This window comes from Impatiens glandulifera, unplaced genomic scaffold (assembly GCF_907164915.1).
Source record: "Impatiens glandulifera unplaced genomic scaffold, dImpGla2.1, whole genome shotgun sequence".
Lineage (NCBI taxonomy): Eukaryota > Viridiplantae > Streptophyta > Magnoliopsida > Ericales > Balsaminaceae > Impatiens > Impatiens glandulifera.
Genome location: NW_025918831.1, coordinates 123222 through 137729, shown reverse-complemented (window position 1 = coordinate 137729; position 14508 = coordinate 123222). Strand labels below are relative to the sequence as shown.

Here is a 14508-nt window from a genome sequence, read left to right as displayed (position 1 = left end):
CCGGCGCCAATGACGATGACCCCGGTTTTCCTTGTCTCCGGAGAACTTGGCGGGGAAGGCGGCAAATCAACGGAGAGCTGAGAGGCGACTCTCGATGGTTTGAAGCAAAGACGGTGTTGTTGGCGGTTGCAGCAGTATTGTTGGATGTTGGTAGATAGAGAAAAAAGGGGAGGAGGGGAGAGAAGGAGAGTCATTTGGATAAGGGAGAAAAAAATGTGCCATGGTCAGGCATTCTCCTCACTTGAAAAATATATGCTTATCTATCATGGATAACATAAAAGAAACTACTCACATTTTCTAGAAAATATATTATCTATTTTGAGTATGCAGTAATTATTTTTTAAAATATATATTTAATATTTTGGCTTCATAATTTTATTTATAAATAATAAGAAATAAAATATTTTTTTTTAATAAGATTAATAATTTAAATTTATGTATATATATATAAATAGTTTATTGATAATAGTTAAAATAATAATTTAGAATAATTAAGTATTTTTTACTTTTTACAATATTAAATTTCTTGATATATTTATAATACAATTTATTTAAAATTAATAATGAAATATTTAACTAAATAAATATCAAACCATAAAATGTACCATTGGCTTGGGATATAACCAAATTAGAGTCATCGATTAATAATAATTTGGTTGCCCCTTTTTCATATGCCAATTTGATACCTGAGATGCATGCCTTGTATTCGGCCTCGTTATTGGTAACGGGGTAATCAAGTTTTAAGGATATTGGATTGTATTTACCTTTAGGGCAAACTAACAAAATTAAAATTCCATAATATTGTTTGACTAAAGCGATGTCAAAGATTAATTTCCACATGTTTGACATGACACTCATGATTCCATCATTACGGAATTCAAGTTCGTCGTCTGACTTAACAATGTCGGATTGGTCAACTAGGAAGTCTACAACAACACTTCCATTTATAGATTTTTGTATTGTATAGGCTATGTCATATTTGGATATCATCATCATCCATTTGGCTAGCCTTCGTGATAAGAGTGTTCATTGGAACAAGAAGTGAATATAATCATTCTAGATACAACCTTGATGGGATAAGCTTACATGTTGTGTCTTAACCTTTTGGTGACCCATGATAATGTCCAACATACTTTTTTAGCAGAAGTGTAATTATGCTCACATCTAGTCATTCTTTTACTGATATAGTAAAAAGCTATTTCGAGTTTATTCTCATTTTATTGAGCCAAAAGGCTTCTCATTGTTGTTTTTAGTACAATGAGGTACACTATAAGAGGGATGTCGGGTTTAGGGAGCATAAGGATTAGTGGTGAGTTTAGTTAATCCTTAATTTTGTCAAATTCTTGTTGACAATTTTCATCACATATGAACTTTTGATCTTTTTTCAAAATCTTAAATCGTAGATCACATGTCGTGGTAAGCTTGGTGATAAATTGGATAATGTATTTGATATGATCGACTTTATCGATAGAAACGGAGGTCTAACTGTTAGATAAAATTAGACCGGTTCACAGAACTTAATACATAAACCTTACATGCAGGAACAAGGAACCGGACCGGACAAACAAATGAACCGGTTAAGAAGATTAACCGTCAAGCTATTAAACTGACCAGGAACATTCGAAACATGACCGCACAAAGAAAGGATCGTCCAAAGCTAAAAACCGGAAACACCAGACAGCCGATCAGCTAGAAGGCAAAGGAATAACCGAAAGCTGTCCGGTTAAACCAATCACACCGGAAGTCATCCGGTTAAGTCAAATGACCGACCAGCATAAGAAGATACTTCGAGTATCTGTTGAGAATGATACCAAAGGAACAGACTGAACACTTTCATATTCATACAAGTCTGAGGAAAGTCTGCAGGATGCAAAAGACAGTCCTACAAGATCTTTCCACTTCAGGATAAATCAGAAAGGAAATCTTCCAAGTATAGACAACTGTCTAACCAATAGTTATCACATTGAGTAAAAGACAAACCTAGCAGGTTTGTCTTACACACCGAAAGAACAGACTACCAAGTCTGCAAAGTTGACCGTCAGGTCTGTATCATTGAACCTCTGCTCAGCCAATCAAATTCAAGGAAGTGAAATATGACCGTTAGCATATTTCACCTATAAAAGGAGCAGTTGAAGAGAAGTAAATGTGGGACACAAGCGATATAGCGAGCATTTAATTTACAAGTGATAAGATTGTGTTCTATCTCTAGAAAAGCTTAAGTGCTAAGTTGAAGTGTATTTACAATTTCGGTGTAAATTGTACGAGTGTTATCGAGCAGAAAATAAGTCTCGATCGGATCGTATTTGTATTCCTTAGTGAATATCCTTCTCGCGGTTTCGAGAGGAAGGGTGACGTAGGAGTTTTATCTCCGAACATCCATAAAAATCTGTCTTGTTATTTACTTTCTGCCGGTTCCACTTTCTAACCGACCTGTACTAACTTACCTACACCGCTCTAACCTACTTGACTCTATCCAAACCGAATCACCAGGTTACAAAAACCGACCTATCAATTCTCAAACCTACATCATCCAAAACCGGTTCTGCCTCTATCATACAAGTGTGCTGCTTCAACCTGAAATAAACTTCTTCCGCGCTTGAACCTAGTTCAAGGGTTTGTGACAGTTTGTGTAGTATTGAAACCCCGGTGTTAATCTCTAACCGGATTAATCACCACCCTTTGAGTGTGACGCGCTAACCGGCTCAACCTCGGTCCTCCAACCGCGACCTAGATCCTAACAATTGGTATCAGAGCAGTTAGTTTCAATACTCAAGCAAGCATGTCGTTCGATAGGCCACCAATGCTAGAAGGTGATGACTTTGCCAACTGGAAGGCACGTATGCACCTACACTTAATCACCTTGGATGATGAGATGGAATCCATTCTGGCCGAAGGACCGATAATTATTGATAAGGACAAAAAGGAATGGACAGCTGAAGACAGGAGAAGAAACAACCTGGATAACCATGCCAGAAACCGGATCTCCAATAGTGTGGACAGAAACACGTACTGCAAGATCAGAGACTGTAAAACCGCAAAGGAAACATGGGACACCGTTATTCAGATCTTTGAGGGAAATGAAAGAACAAAGGAAAACAAGGTAATGGTGGCTACTCAGAAGTTTGAAAGCATCAAGATGAAACCGGGAGAAAGAATGAAAGAGTACAGTGACCGGTTCACTGGTGTGTTAGATGAGCTAGCAACTCTTGGCAAGAGGTATGACAACAAGGAGGTCATCATGAAAGCTTTAAGATCTCTTCCAAGTGCATGGGACATAAAGACAATGGTGATGAGGGAATCAAACTGCCTAAGTAAGATGAAGCTACATGATGTATTCGAAGATCTTAAGGCATATGAGTTTGAAATGAGATCTAGAACTGAAGAAGAAGTTTCGGCCTCAACCTCAACCAGAGCACTGATCACATCCACAGAACCGGCTGCACCTGCACCGATCAGATCCGCCGAACAGTTCACTGAGGATGCCATGGCAATGTTTGCACAGAAGTTTGGGAGGTTCATGAAAAGAAGCCAACCGACAAACTACAACTATGGTGATAAATCCAATGTAAGGTGTTATAACTGTAACTGCTTGGGACATTTCTAGTGGGAATGCAGAAAACCAAGGAGGGATAACCGGAAACCGGATAACCAAGATAACCGAAATAACTACCAACAAACCGGTGAAGGAAGTGAAGTTCAGAAAGCACTGATAGCCGATGATGGAGGAAGTCTATGGGCTCACAATGACAGTGATGATGAACTCACATGCCTCATGGCAAATGAGGAACAAGTATTTGACTCTCCCTGTGAAGAATTTACTAAAGATGAGTTATACAATGCATTGAATGATATGGTAGAAGAATATAAGAACCTATTAGCCATGTTACCTAAGCAACTCAACTTTAGAATCGACCCTATAGTACCCATTCCGACAGAACCAGAAGTACCCGTTATAACCGAACCAGAGGTCATAGAACCTGATGAAATCCGTACCTTAGAAACCGAGTCAGAACCTGAACCACCACTTAAGACCGAACAGTCTAGTGAACCAGCTCGAGAACTAACTGAAGAAGAAAATGCCCGTCTCCAATATAAAATGGCCGCATATAAGAGATCCAGTGATATGGTAAAGAAAATGTGTAGTCATTACAGACATCCTTTTTGCATGTTCGGCTTAGGATACAAAAAGGATAGATCCAAAGACCAAAAACCCGTAGAGAAAGTAAGGTTTATAAGGAGTAACCTTCCTCTTATAAGATTCATTAGAAGCTCCTTAACCGCTGAAGAAGAGTTGACCGCATACTATACGGAAGAAAAACTAAACTATGTAGGTCCAACCGACTCTGAGAAGTGGCTTGACCCTGAGAAAAAGAAAGCCGACCTGCTCAAAAATAGGAGAGCCAATCCTCAACCGCATAGGTCAAACAACAAAATACCCTCATTTAAGACCTTCGTAGAAAAACCGAGATATCCAAAACCGAGTGGCAAAAAGACGGTCAAGACCTTAGCAAAGAAAGCTGTCTGGTTTGTCAAGGTCTGGATGCCCAAGGGACTAACCGCATGTGGACCCAAGTGAATGTGGGTACCAAACAATTGTAAATATGTACATTTTGCAGGATATAAAGAAACGGCTAGGAAACTCTGAATGGTACCTGGATAGTGGTTGCTCTAGGCATATGACCGGGAACAACAACCTGCTAACCTACATCAGAATAGAGATCGGTGCACTAATCACTTTCGGTGACAACTCAAAAGGTAGAACTGTGGGAAAGGGTAAGATTGTCCATGGTAACTTAACTATTGATAATGTACTCTTAGTAGAAAACCTACGTTTTAACTTGCTAAGCATTAGTCAAATGTGTGATGCTGGATACACGGTAGAATTTCTTAAACATGCATTCTCAAGGCATCATACTGCTAACCGGAAATAGGCTAGGAAATATCTACAAGGTAGACTGGAAAACTAAGGTAGAGTACCCTATATGCATGATAACTAAGACTGATCAAACCTGGTTGTGGCATAAGAGACTAAACCATCTGAACATGAAAATCTTAATATACATTCGCGGTAAAAAGCTAGTTGAAGGTATTCCTGACATAGTATTTAACAAGGATAAGGTTTGTTCAGCATGTCAAATGGGTAAACAAACTAGGTCAACCTTTAAGAGTAAAGGAAACATCCATTCTAGCCGATGTCTAGATCTCCTTCACATGGACTTATTTGGACCAATTCAGGTCATTAGCCTAGGAGGTATGCTTTACACCATGGTAGTTATTGATGATTACTCTAGGTTTACATGGGTAATATTTTTACCTTCCAAACGTGAAACCGCATCAAACTTGATCACACTACTTAAACGTTTGCAAAATGAAAAATCAACACGCATTAACAACATTAGAAGTGATAGAGGTACCGAATTTACCAATAGTACCTTAACCGCATTTCTTGATGAATCCGGTATTAGACACGAGTTGTCTAGTGCTAGGACTCCTCAACAAAATGGCCTGACCGAGAGAAGAAACCAGACTCTCAAGGAAGCTGCACGGTCCATGATAGCCGATTCGGGTATTGCTCAAAAATTTTGGGCTGAGGCTATCAACACTGCATGTTACACACAAAACCGGTCTCTAATTAACAAGTTTCATAACAAAACACCGTATGAGGTATACTTTAACAGGGTTCCCAACCTTAAATACCTTAAGATTTTCGGTTGTAAATGCTATATACATATAAATGGTAAAACCTATCTTTCTGCGTTTGATGCAAAAACCGATACCGAGATTATGTTAGGTTACTCAGCAGTAAGTAAAGCATATAGAGTATATAACAATAGAACTTTAACCATGGAGGAAACACTTCATGTTGTTTTCGATGAATCGGTTGAAAGTAACACTGCATCATGCTTTGATCTACACAATAGATTGGAAAATAACAATATCCATTCTGACAGTGAAGATGAGACACCGGTCTTCAAGCGGTTTGTCCATGACCAAATGGGTAATATTGAAACCCAGCCGGATCAAGCTGTCCCAAGACATGAAGCTGACACCTCGGTTCAAACCGAGGAAGTCGGTCGGTCTGACAATCTTGCTCAGCCTACCGATGTGTCTAGCCTTGATCAAGAAAACGGTAATTTGGTAGACATCCCTGAACCGAACTTCAAAAGGAACACTAAACATCCTCCTGAGCAAATTATAGGTGACCCTTCAGAACCTGTTCGAACTAGGCGTCAACTTCTGGAGGAATACTTTAATTCCGCTTTTATATCCCAGATTGAGCCGAAAAGAATAGATGAAGCATTGTCAGATCCGGATTGGATTTTGGGAATGCAAGAAGAGTTAAGCCAGTTTGAGAGTAATAAAGTCTGGTACCTAGTCCCTAGACCGAAAGATCAACCGGTCATAGGAACAAGATGAGTATTTAGAAACAAACTCAATGAAGACGGTTTGGTCACGAGGAACAAAGCAAGATTAGTGGCACAAGGTTACAAACAGGAAGAAGGCATTGATTTTGAAGAATCATTTACCCCTGTAGCTAGGATTGAAGCTATTAGGATTTTTCTAGCTTTTGCTACATTCAAAAATTTTAAGGTCTTCCAAATGGATGTTAAAAGTGCATTTTTGAATGGTGACCTACGTGAAGAGGTGTATGTCGAACAACCACCCGGTTTCAAAAGTGCTGAATTTCCAAACCATGTATACCGGTTAAACAAAGCTTTATACGGTCTAAAGCAAGCACCTAGAGCCTAGTATGATACACTAACCGCATTTTTGTTAAAACATGACTTCACCATCAGTTCGGTGGACAAAACGTTATTTAAATTTGAGAAGAAGGAACATATCCTACTTGTTCAAATCTATGTAGATGATATCATCTTCGGTTCAACCCATCCTAAGTTATGTGATAAATTTTCAACCTTGATGACTAACAAGTTTGAAATGAGTATGATGGGAGAATTAAGTTTCTTCCTAGGTCTTCAGGTTAAACAACTCGAAGAAGGAACGTTCATAAGCCAACCCAAGTACACCAAGGAGCTTCTAAAGAAGTTTGGGATGGACACATGCTCCTCAGCGGCTACTCCAATGAGCTCATCGGTTAAATTGGACAAGGATGATGAGGGTCAATCGGTAGACCAGATCGCTTACCGGGGCATCATCGGTTCTCTCCTATACCTGACAGCAAGTAGACCGGATATTCTATTTACAGTCGGTGTGTGTGGAAGATTCCAAGCCAATCCAAAACAATCCCACTACACAGCCGCAAAGCGAATACTGAAGTACCTAAAGGGAACACCTGATGTCGGCCTGTGGTATCCAAAGGATTCGTCCTTTAACCTAACGAGTTACTCAGATGCAGATTATGCAGGTTGTAAGATTGATAGAAAAAGCACCAGTGGAACATGTCAGTTCCTAGGTGACCGGCTTATTTCATGGCATAGCAAGAAACAGACATCGGTGGCCACATCAACCGCAGAAGCTGAATACCTAGCGGCTGAAAGCTGTTGTTCACAACTCCTTTGGATCCAACAACAACTGACGGACTTTGGTGTCATAGCCGAAGAATCTCCGATCTTCTGTGACAACACAAGTGCCATAGCAATCACCTACAATCCGGTTCTACACTCCAGAACCAAGCACATTGACATAAGGCACCACTTCATCCGGGAACATGTCATGCTGAAGCATATCCGGCTGAAATACGTACCAACTGATCAACAAGTAGCCGATATCTTCACCAAGCCTCTACAGGAAGCTAAGTTCTCTCAATTCAGACTTACACTCGGCTTAACCGATATTAGTCAGATCATCCCTAAAGATGTTTAAAGGGAATTCGGTTCGGACAGACCAAACCGGTAGTTCCTCCTAAACTGTTGGACTTCAAATTTTCAAGGTATCTATGGAAGAACCGCCTGGTCTATCAGACAGAGTAAACCGACCGGTTACTTGGTGCATGCACCAAATAACCGCATCGGGACGAACAACTGATAACTGACCGGTTCGGAAATAGCTTATCTTAGATTATTTGAAATTCAAACAAAAGTGGAATAACTATTAGTGTTTAAATTTATCTGTTCTGAAACATTGTCTTTTCAAAGTAACATGGTCGCACCTAAAAAGACGTGAAGATCTGATATCTTTCATGGTCCAGGTCTATGACCAACACCCTAGGCTGCAAACATGCCTATTTTATGCAACACTCTTTACACTGTAGTTAATAGACATTATCACCTGTAACCCCTGGATAATAGGATACTCCCCCAACTAGTATTTAAGTCAAGCAAACATTAACCGAAACAATCAAAAGACAAAGCTCATTCTCTCACTAAGACAAAATGTGTCAGTTTCCTAACATCTTTCAAGTCGATTTCCAATCTGCTTTGAGCACTGAATACTATGATGTGTTCAAAGTGATCAAATCTCTTGAAGACACCAGTCTTCGGTACTTCCTAGATGACAAGCATACTATCTACTCTAAATCAGTCCTGGAATTTCTTTATAATGCCAGGATTTTCAGAGGAACTCCTCATTTCGATACTCATATCCAATCAAAAGTGGGAGGTATAGTCTTTGACTTCACCGAAAATGACTTTGCGAGGTGTTTTAGCCTACCAAAGCAAGGGTTAACGGATCTCAATGTTCCGGCCGACTTAAAGGCCGAGATTTCCCTCACTTTTGCACGGTCTAACCAACCTGTTGATGACCATGGTACGAAATCACTCTTGAGAGCTGAATATCAGCTCCTCAATGACGTGATCGGTCGAAGCATTTTTAGGGAGAGATGTAACGAACACCTACTGTACCGCGACATTCAACATGATGGCTGCTATCACCACCGGTACACCGGTTAATTGGTCAAGGGTACTATTCGACGTTCTAATCTGGATGATTGACGTTCGAACAATCGACTTCGTTCCCCAACTGAGCTGCCTGCTTGTTGAGCTTGGAGTTCCGACCTGTCCAGGTGAAGGTCTGAACCAGGCTGTAGTGCTAACCAAGGAAATAACCGACTCGTTCTATGAGCGGTTTGAAAGGGCTTGGAGGAGGAGGAACCGCCGCAACAACCCCAACGGTGTCGTCACCTCCAGCGGACATTAGGTCACTCCTTCCTACACCCGGTCATTTTGCTGCACGTACCGGGTGTATCTTTGTTCAACCTTTTTATGATCATTTCGGTTTTATTCGGTTTTAGTCTAAATTATCCTCAGTTTCTATCGGTTTCTAGCGGTTACTTTTCAGAGTATTGTTGCATGGGTCATTAATGAAAAGTAACATTTAATTAATGAAGTAACCCCCAACTACATAAGTAATCAATATCCAACTAACTTGGTTACTTTTCAACTAACACCTACCTCGAGCTCCGCAATCAGCCTCTTCCCAATGAACTTTGGAAACATAAAGATTCTCTTCTCCAATGAGACAAAACTGACATTCAATGCTAATACTTTCCCTCCAGAACCGGATCTATATAAAGAGACCTTTCCTAATCATATCAACACATCTCAAATCTTAAACTCTCTCTCTCTAGTAGCAAAGTTTGAATCATGCTGAGTCGAACTCTAGGAAACTTCTTGAGCATCGATTTCGAATCTTGTATGGAACATTGGGACGGAGAAACAAAGGAGGTCATGTTTGAATCTCTCATTGACACCGGTCTTCGAACCTTCCTCGAAAAATCCGGTCCCATACTTATTGAGGATGTCAAGACGTTCTTCAGAAGCGCTTGCATCAGAGGTAACTACATCGTCTCCACGGTGAGAGACCACACCTTCTAGCTGGATGAAGCCGAATTTGCCCACATGATCAACTTGCCCACAGAAGGGTTTTCTGACTTTCCAACCCAGGTGGGGAGTGCGGCAGCCGATCACGCACTGTTCTTCTCTGGAACCGATGTTCCGGTGGAAAGCTATGGGTTAAAAACCCGCCTTGCTCATCACATTCAACTCCTTCTTGAGATTGTAACCCGCTCTCTCATTTGTCAATCCCCAAATCAGCGTTATTCCAAGAAAACATACGACATGATGACCCATATTATTAGCAACACGACCATCAATTGGTCAACGGTCATTTTTCAGAACCTGAAAACCATGGTGCTAACCAAGAAAGGTCTCGGTTATGCTCCTCACATCAGTCAGCTTATTCTCAAGTACCGGCCAGAGTTTGGACCGGGCACACCGGCATCTCCCTCGAACATTGTTGACATGGATGGGGTGGAAGAAAAGCTTTCTAAAGTAGTTATTACATAAGTTGTATCTTTTCATCTTATGTATGTCTATTTTCACACCGATCTACTTTTCGGTTTCTATTCTGTAATATTCCTTCAATGTAATTCCATTTCAGTCTAAATAACCGGGTCATCATAAAATCTGAACATCCATCTAAGTAACCGATTAACATTGTCAAATAACCGCGCTCTTATCCGGTCTCAAGGAAAACCGCTTAAAATCAAAAGATTGCAAAAATTCTACTTATTCAAATAACCGGTTAACTTTCGATAATCAAACTCTTCGGTTAAAATTAAGAAAACCGCAGTATCAAACGGTTTCAAAAGAGGGATTACGTCATCAAAGTCAAAATCGAAAATATTGGAGGGAAATTTCCCGCCCAACGAGCCTCCGTTCAAAAATTACCGCTCATTGATTTGGCGCCCGTAGTTTGCCGCCTTTTGGCTTCCCGCCCCTTGATTCGCGCCTCTTGGATTACCGCCCTTTGGTTTTCCGCCGTTTGGATTACCGCCTTTTGGCTTCCCGCCCACGGTTTGCCGCCTCTTTGGCTTGGAGGGAAAATTCCCGTCCAAAAGTTGATGGGACGGTTGGGTTTCCAAACCGCGCCTATAAAAGGAGTCCTTGGGTATTTCATTTCACTCTTACGTGAATCAGCTTTCTCTCTCTAAGCTCTCAAACTCTCTCAGCAGCTATTCTCCTATTTTCTCAAACACTTTCAATCATCTAAGATGGGTCGTGCCTCGGCTTTGTTCAGACACATCATCTAGGTGGATTTCGAGGAAATCCGACAAAAGGGCTCGCCTGAGGCAAAGGAAGTTATTAACCGGATAACCGAAGCCGGACTTGAGTATTTTCTGGGCGGTCCCTTTGTCCTATACAGAGAAGCGGTTGAAGAATTCTTCAAAACCGCAACTCTATCTGGTGACAAGATAACCGCAACTGTTAGCGGTACTCAGTTCGAGTTAACCGAAGAATCGGTTGCGGAGATCCTACGTCTCCCAACAGATGGCCGAAATGCTTTGTTGGAACTAGATCCAACAACATTCGAGGCGGCCTGCCAGATCCTCTCTGCAAACACGGAACCGGTGAAAGTATCCGGTAAGAAATCGACACTCCGACCGGAATACATACCGCTTTGTGACATCTTCACAAAGTCGGTTCAGGAGAGAGGTGGAAACTACGACAACCTCACCAAGGCCAAGATCGAGATGCTTCTCGGTTTGCTGGAAGGGACAAGAGTCAACTGGGCGAAGGAAATTTTTCACAACCTGAAAGATATGGTGAAACCGGATGCCATCCGGTCATGGGGATACGCCATCCCCCTTGGAAAAATCTTGCTCCACCATCACATCAACACCGGCCCTGGTGTTGTTCTCCCATCGAGCATGATAATAAAATCCAAACATTTCCTGGAAAGGAAGCAGCCGGCTCCCGGTTCTACAAGTGGCTGAAAGAAGAAATCTACCACCAAGAAACCGGCCCCGACAAAAGACAAGTCCGGAAGCAAGAAGGGTAAGGAACAGATAGTATTCTCGGAACCTGAGATGAGGAAGAATCGGCTTCCACGTCTGACCGAACCGAGTCACAGAAAACCGATGAAAACTCCTCCGATAAAGAAGGACCGAATGACGAAGAAGATTCGGGTGCAAGTCCCAACAATACCGGTGCGGCCGGTAGCTTTAAGAACACCGATGGCGGTGCAGACGGGCGTGAGGAGGAGGAGGCTACCCCTGACAATGACCAAAAGATAGCCGCGACCATTGTCCAAAATATCTTGGAGGAAATCGAACAACGAGTTCAAGCGGTTGCCGCATTGTACCGGGAATGGCACGAGTACCGATACGACAACTTTTCAAACACATGCTACCGGGCCTAACCGACGAACAATGCTTCAGAAGGCTGAAGGAGATAGAGGAAACCATCATGAGCCTCACAAACGCCGAAACTCCTAGCCAAGCTATGGACCGATACGCAATCGAGAAACCGCGTGCTCGGCTACAAAAACTAACGGTACGTATCCAAAAGCTGAAAGAAAGGTACGTCGCGGGAACACAGAAGGCAAACTTACAGCTCTTAGTGTTGGATAAGCTCGAGATAAAGAAAGGAGAACTCACTGAAGAAGTTGAGCAAATTGACGCGGTGCACAGACAGCGAGAAAAACCGCACTCTCCAGCTCCTGAGACCGATGACGGTCAGTATCAAGCTGCAACACCTCCTCTGGCGGATCCGGTGATAAACGAAACCGATGAAAGGACGGAGACTCCTCTCACCGAGCAACTTGAAACAGATCATCATGGGGTTTCCGAACCGGGCGTCACAGAAGAAAGGGTCAAGTCCCTTATTCAAGAGTTTGCCGACTCAAAGGTTCAACCTTTACAGGGAAAACTCAAGAAAGCCGTGCGCCAAACACTCTTGCTCGCCGAAAAGACAAGGGATGATCTCATAAAGGCAGAGGACCGGATCGCAGTCATCGAAGCCGACTACCGGGACGAAACGGTCTTGCGCAACAATCATCTTCGGCGAACCGAGGACTTGGAAGAAAAGACCTCAAGGATAGTGGATGACTTAGATCAGCTTGAAAGGGAAACCGAGCAACGATTCACAGAGGTCGATGAGGACCTAGTCGGCTCGACTCTTGACAGGGTCACAGATCTGGAAAAGAAGAATGCGAGCCTTGAAGACCGCAACGACAAGCTTGAAGCCGATCTTAAGGCATTAACCGAATAGGTGGCTGAGATGTTAAATGCCAAGATCAATGCTGACATAGCGGTTGAGGAAGCCAACGCCCGAGCGGCTAAGGAAGTTCAGGATGCGCTGGACGAAGAAGCGCGGAGAGAGAAGGAGACACCGCGTCTGACCGAAGAAGAAATAGCCGAGCGAGAACGAAACACAGCGGCTAGATATCCGGGACTTGCGAAGTCCATAGTAGTTCAAGCGGCCAAAGATGCAGAGCGGTTAAACGCACAAAAACAAGGGCTCGAAGAATATGCCAAGGCACACAAGAAGAAAAAGGCAGCTTCCTCCTCTTCGGTTCCGGCAAAACGAAAGCGGAAAATATCAAAGAAGGCTCAGGTAGCCGGGCTGCTGGAAAGGATCACCGAAACGGTCATTGACACTGAACCGAACCCAGCCATGCACACCGAGGATGAAGCCGAAGAGCATCTCGAGCCGCGGTCTACAAGACAGCGAGTTCTACAAGCGGTTCCAATCAGCACGGGTAGTCAACCGCAAGCTGAAGGTTCATCGTCAAGACCGGATGAGGAAGAACCGACCGATGATATGATGGACGGCTTCAGATTCTCCAAATCAGAATAGGGGCTCACTTTTCCTTAACTATGTTTATTTAAGTGTTTATATAATACTTTTCCTTTTCGGTTATTCCTATATATATATAAAGCTATTTTTGAAACCGGCCTATACTTGCGTTTCTACATGGTTTTGATAATTTTAAATAAAATAATCAAAAAGGGAAAAATTGATAAGATAAAAGATTAGATTTTTTCCAAAATTTTTCTCAAAATTTTTCCAAATTTTTCGAAAAATTCTCCCCAGTCAGTTTTAAAAATCCGGTCAAAAAAAAAATGGGCCTACGTTTGCAAACTTACATAGTTTTGATAATTTTAAATAAAATAATCAAAAAGGGAGAAATTGTTAGATAAAATTAGACCGGTTCACAAAACTTAACACATAAACCTTACATGCAGGAACAAGGAACCGGACCGGACAAATAAATGAACCGGTTAAGAAGATTAACCGGTCAAGCTATTAAACTGACCAGGAACATTCGAAATATGACCGCACAAAGAAAGGATCGGCCAAAGCTAAAAACCGGAAACACCAGACAGCCGATCAGCTAGAAGGCAAAGGAATAACCGGAAGCTGTCCGTTTAAACCAATCACACCGGAAGTCATCCGGTTAAGTCAAATGACCGACCAACATAAGAAGATACTTCGAGTATCTGTTGAGAATGATACCAAAGGAACAAACTGAACACTTCCATATTCATACAAGTCTGAGGAAAGTCTGCAGGATGCAGAAGACAGTCCTACAAGATCTTTCCACTTCAGGATAAATCAGAAAGGAAATATTCCAAGTACAGACAACTGTCTAACCAACAGTTACCACATTGAGTAAAAGACAAACCTAGCAGGTTTGTCTTACACACCGGAAGAACAGACTGCCAAGTCTGCAAAGTTGACCGCCAGGTCTGTATCACTGAACCTCTGCTCAGCCAATCAAATTCAAGGAAGTGAAATATGACCGTTAGCATATTTCACCTATAAA

The 14508-nt window shown here is 42.0% G+C and overlaps 1 protein-coding gene across 1 annotated transcript; it reads left to right on the top strand.

The window, feature by feature from the left end:
• The first annotated feature begins 12047 nt into the window (after positions 1-12047).
• Positions 12048-13538, top strand: LOC124917143 (apical junction molecule-like). The gene is made up of 2 exons (XM_047457648.1): positions 12048-12866; positions 12951-13538. The coding sequence occupies exons 1-2, from the start codon at positions 12048-12050 to the stop codon at positions 13536-13538; spliced, it is 1407 nt and encodes a 468-aa protein (XP_047313604.1).
• The last annotated feature ends 970 nt before the right edge of the window (positions 13539-14508 follow it).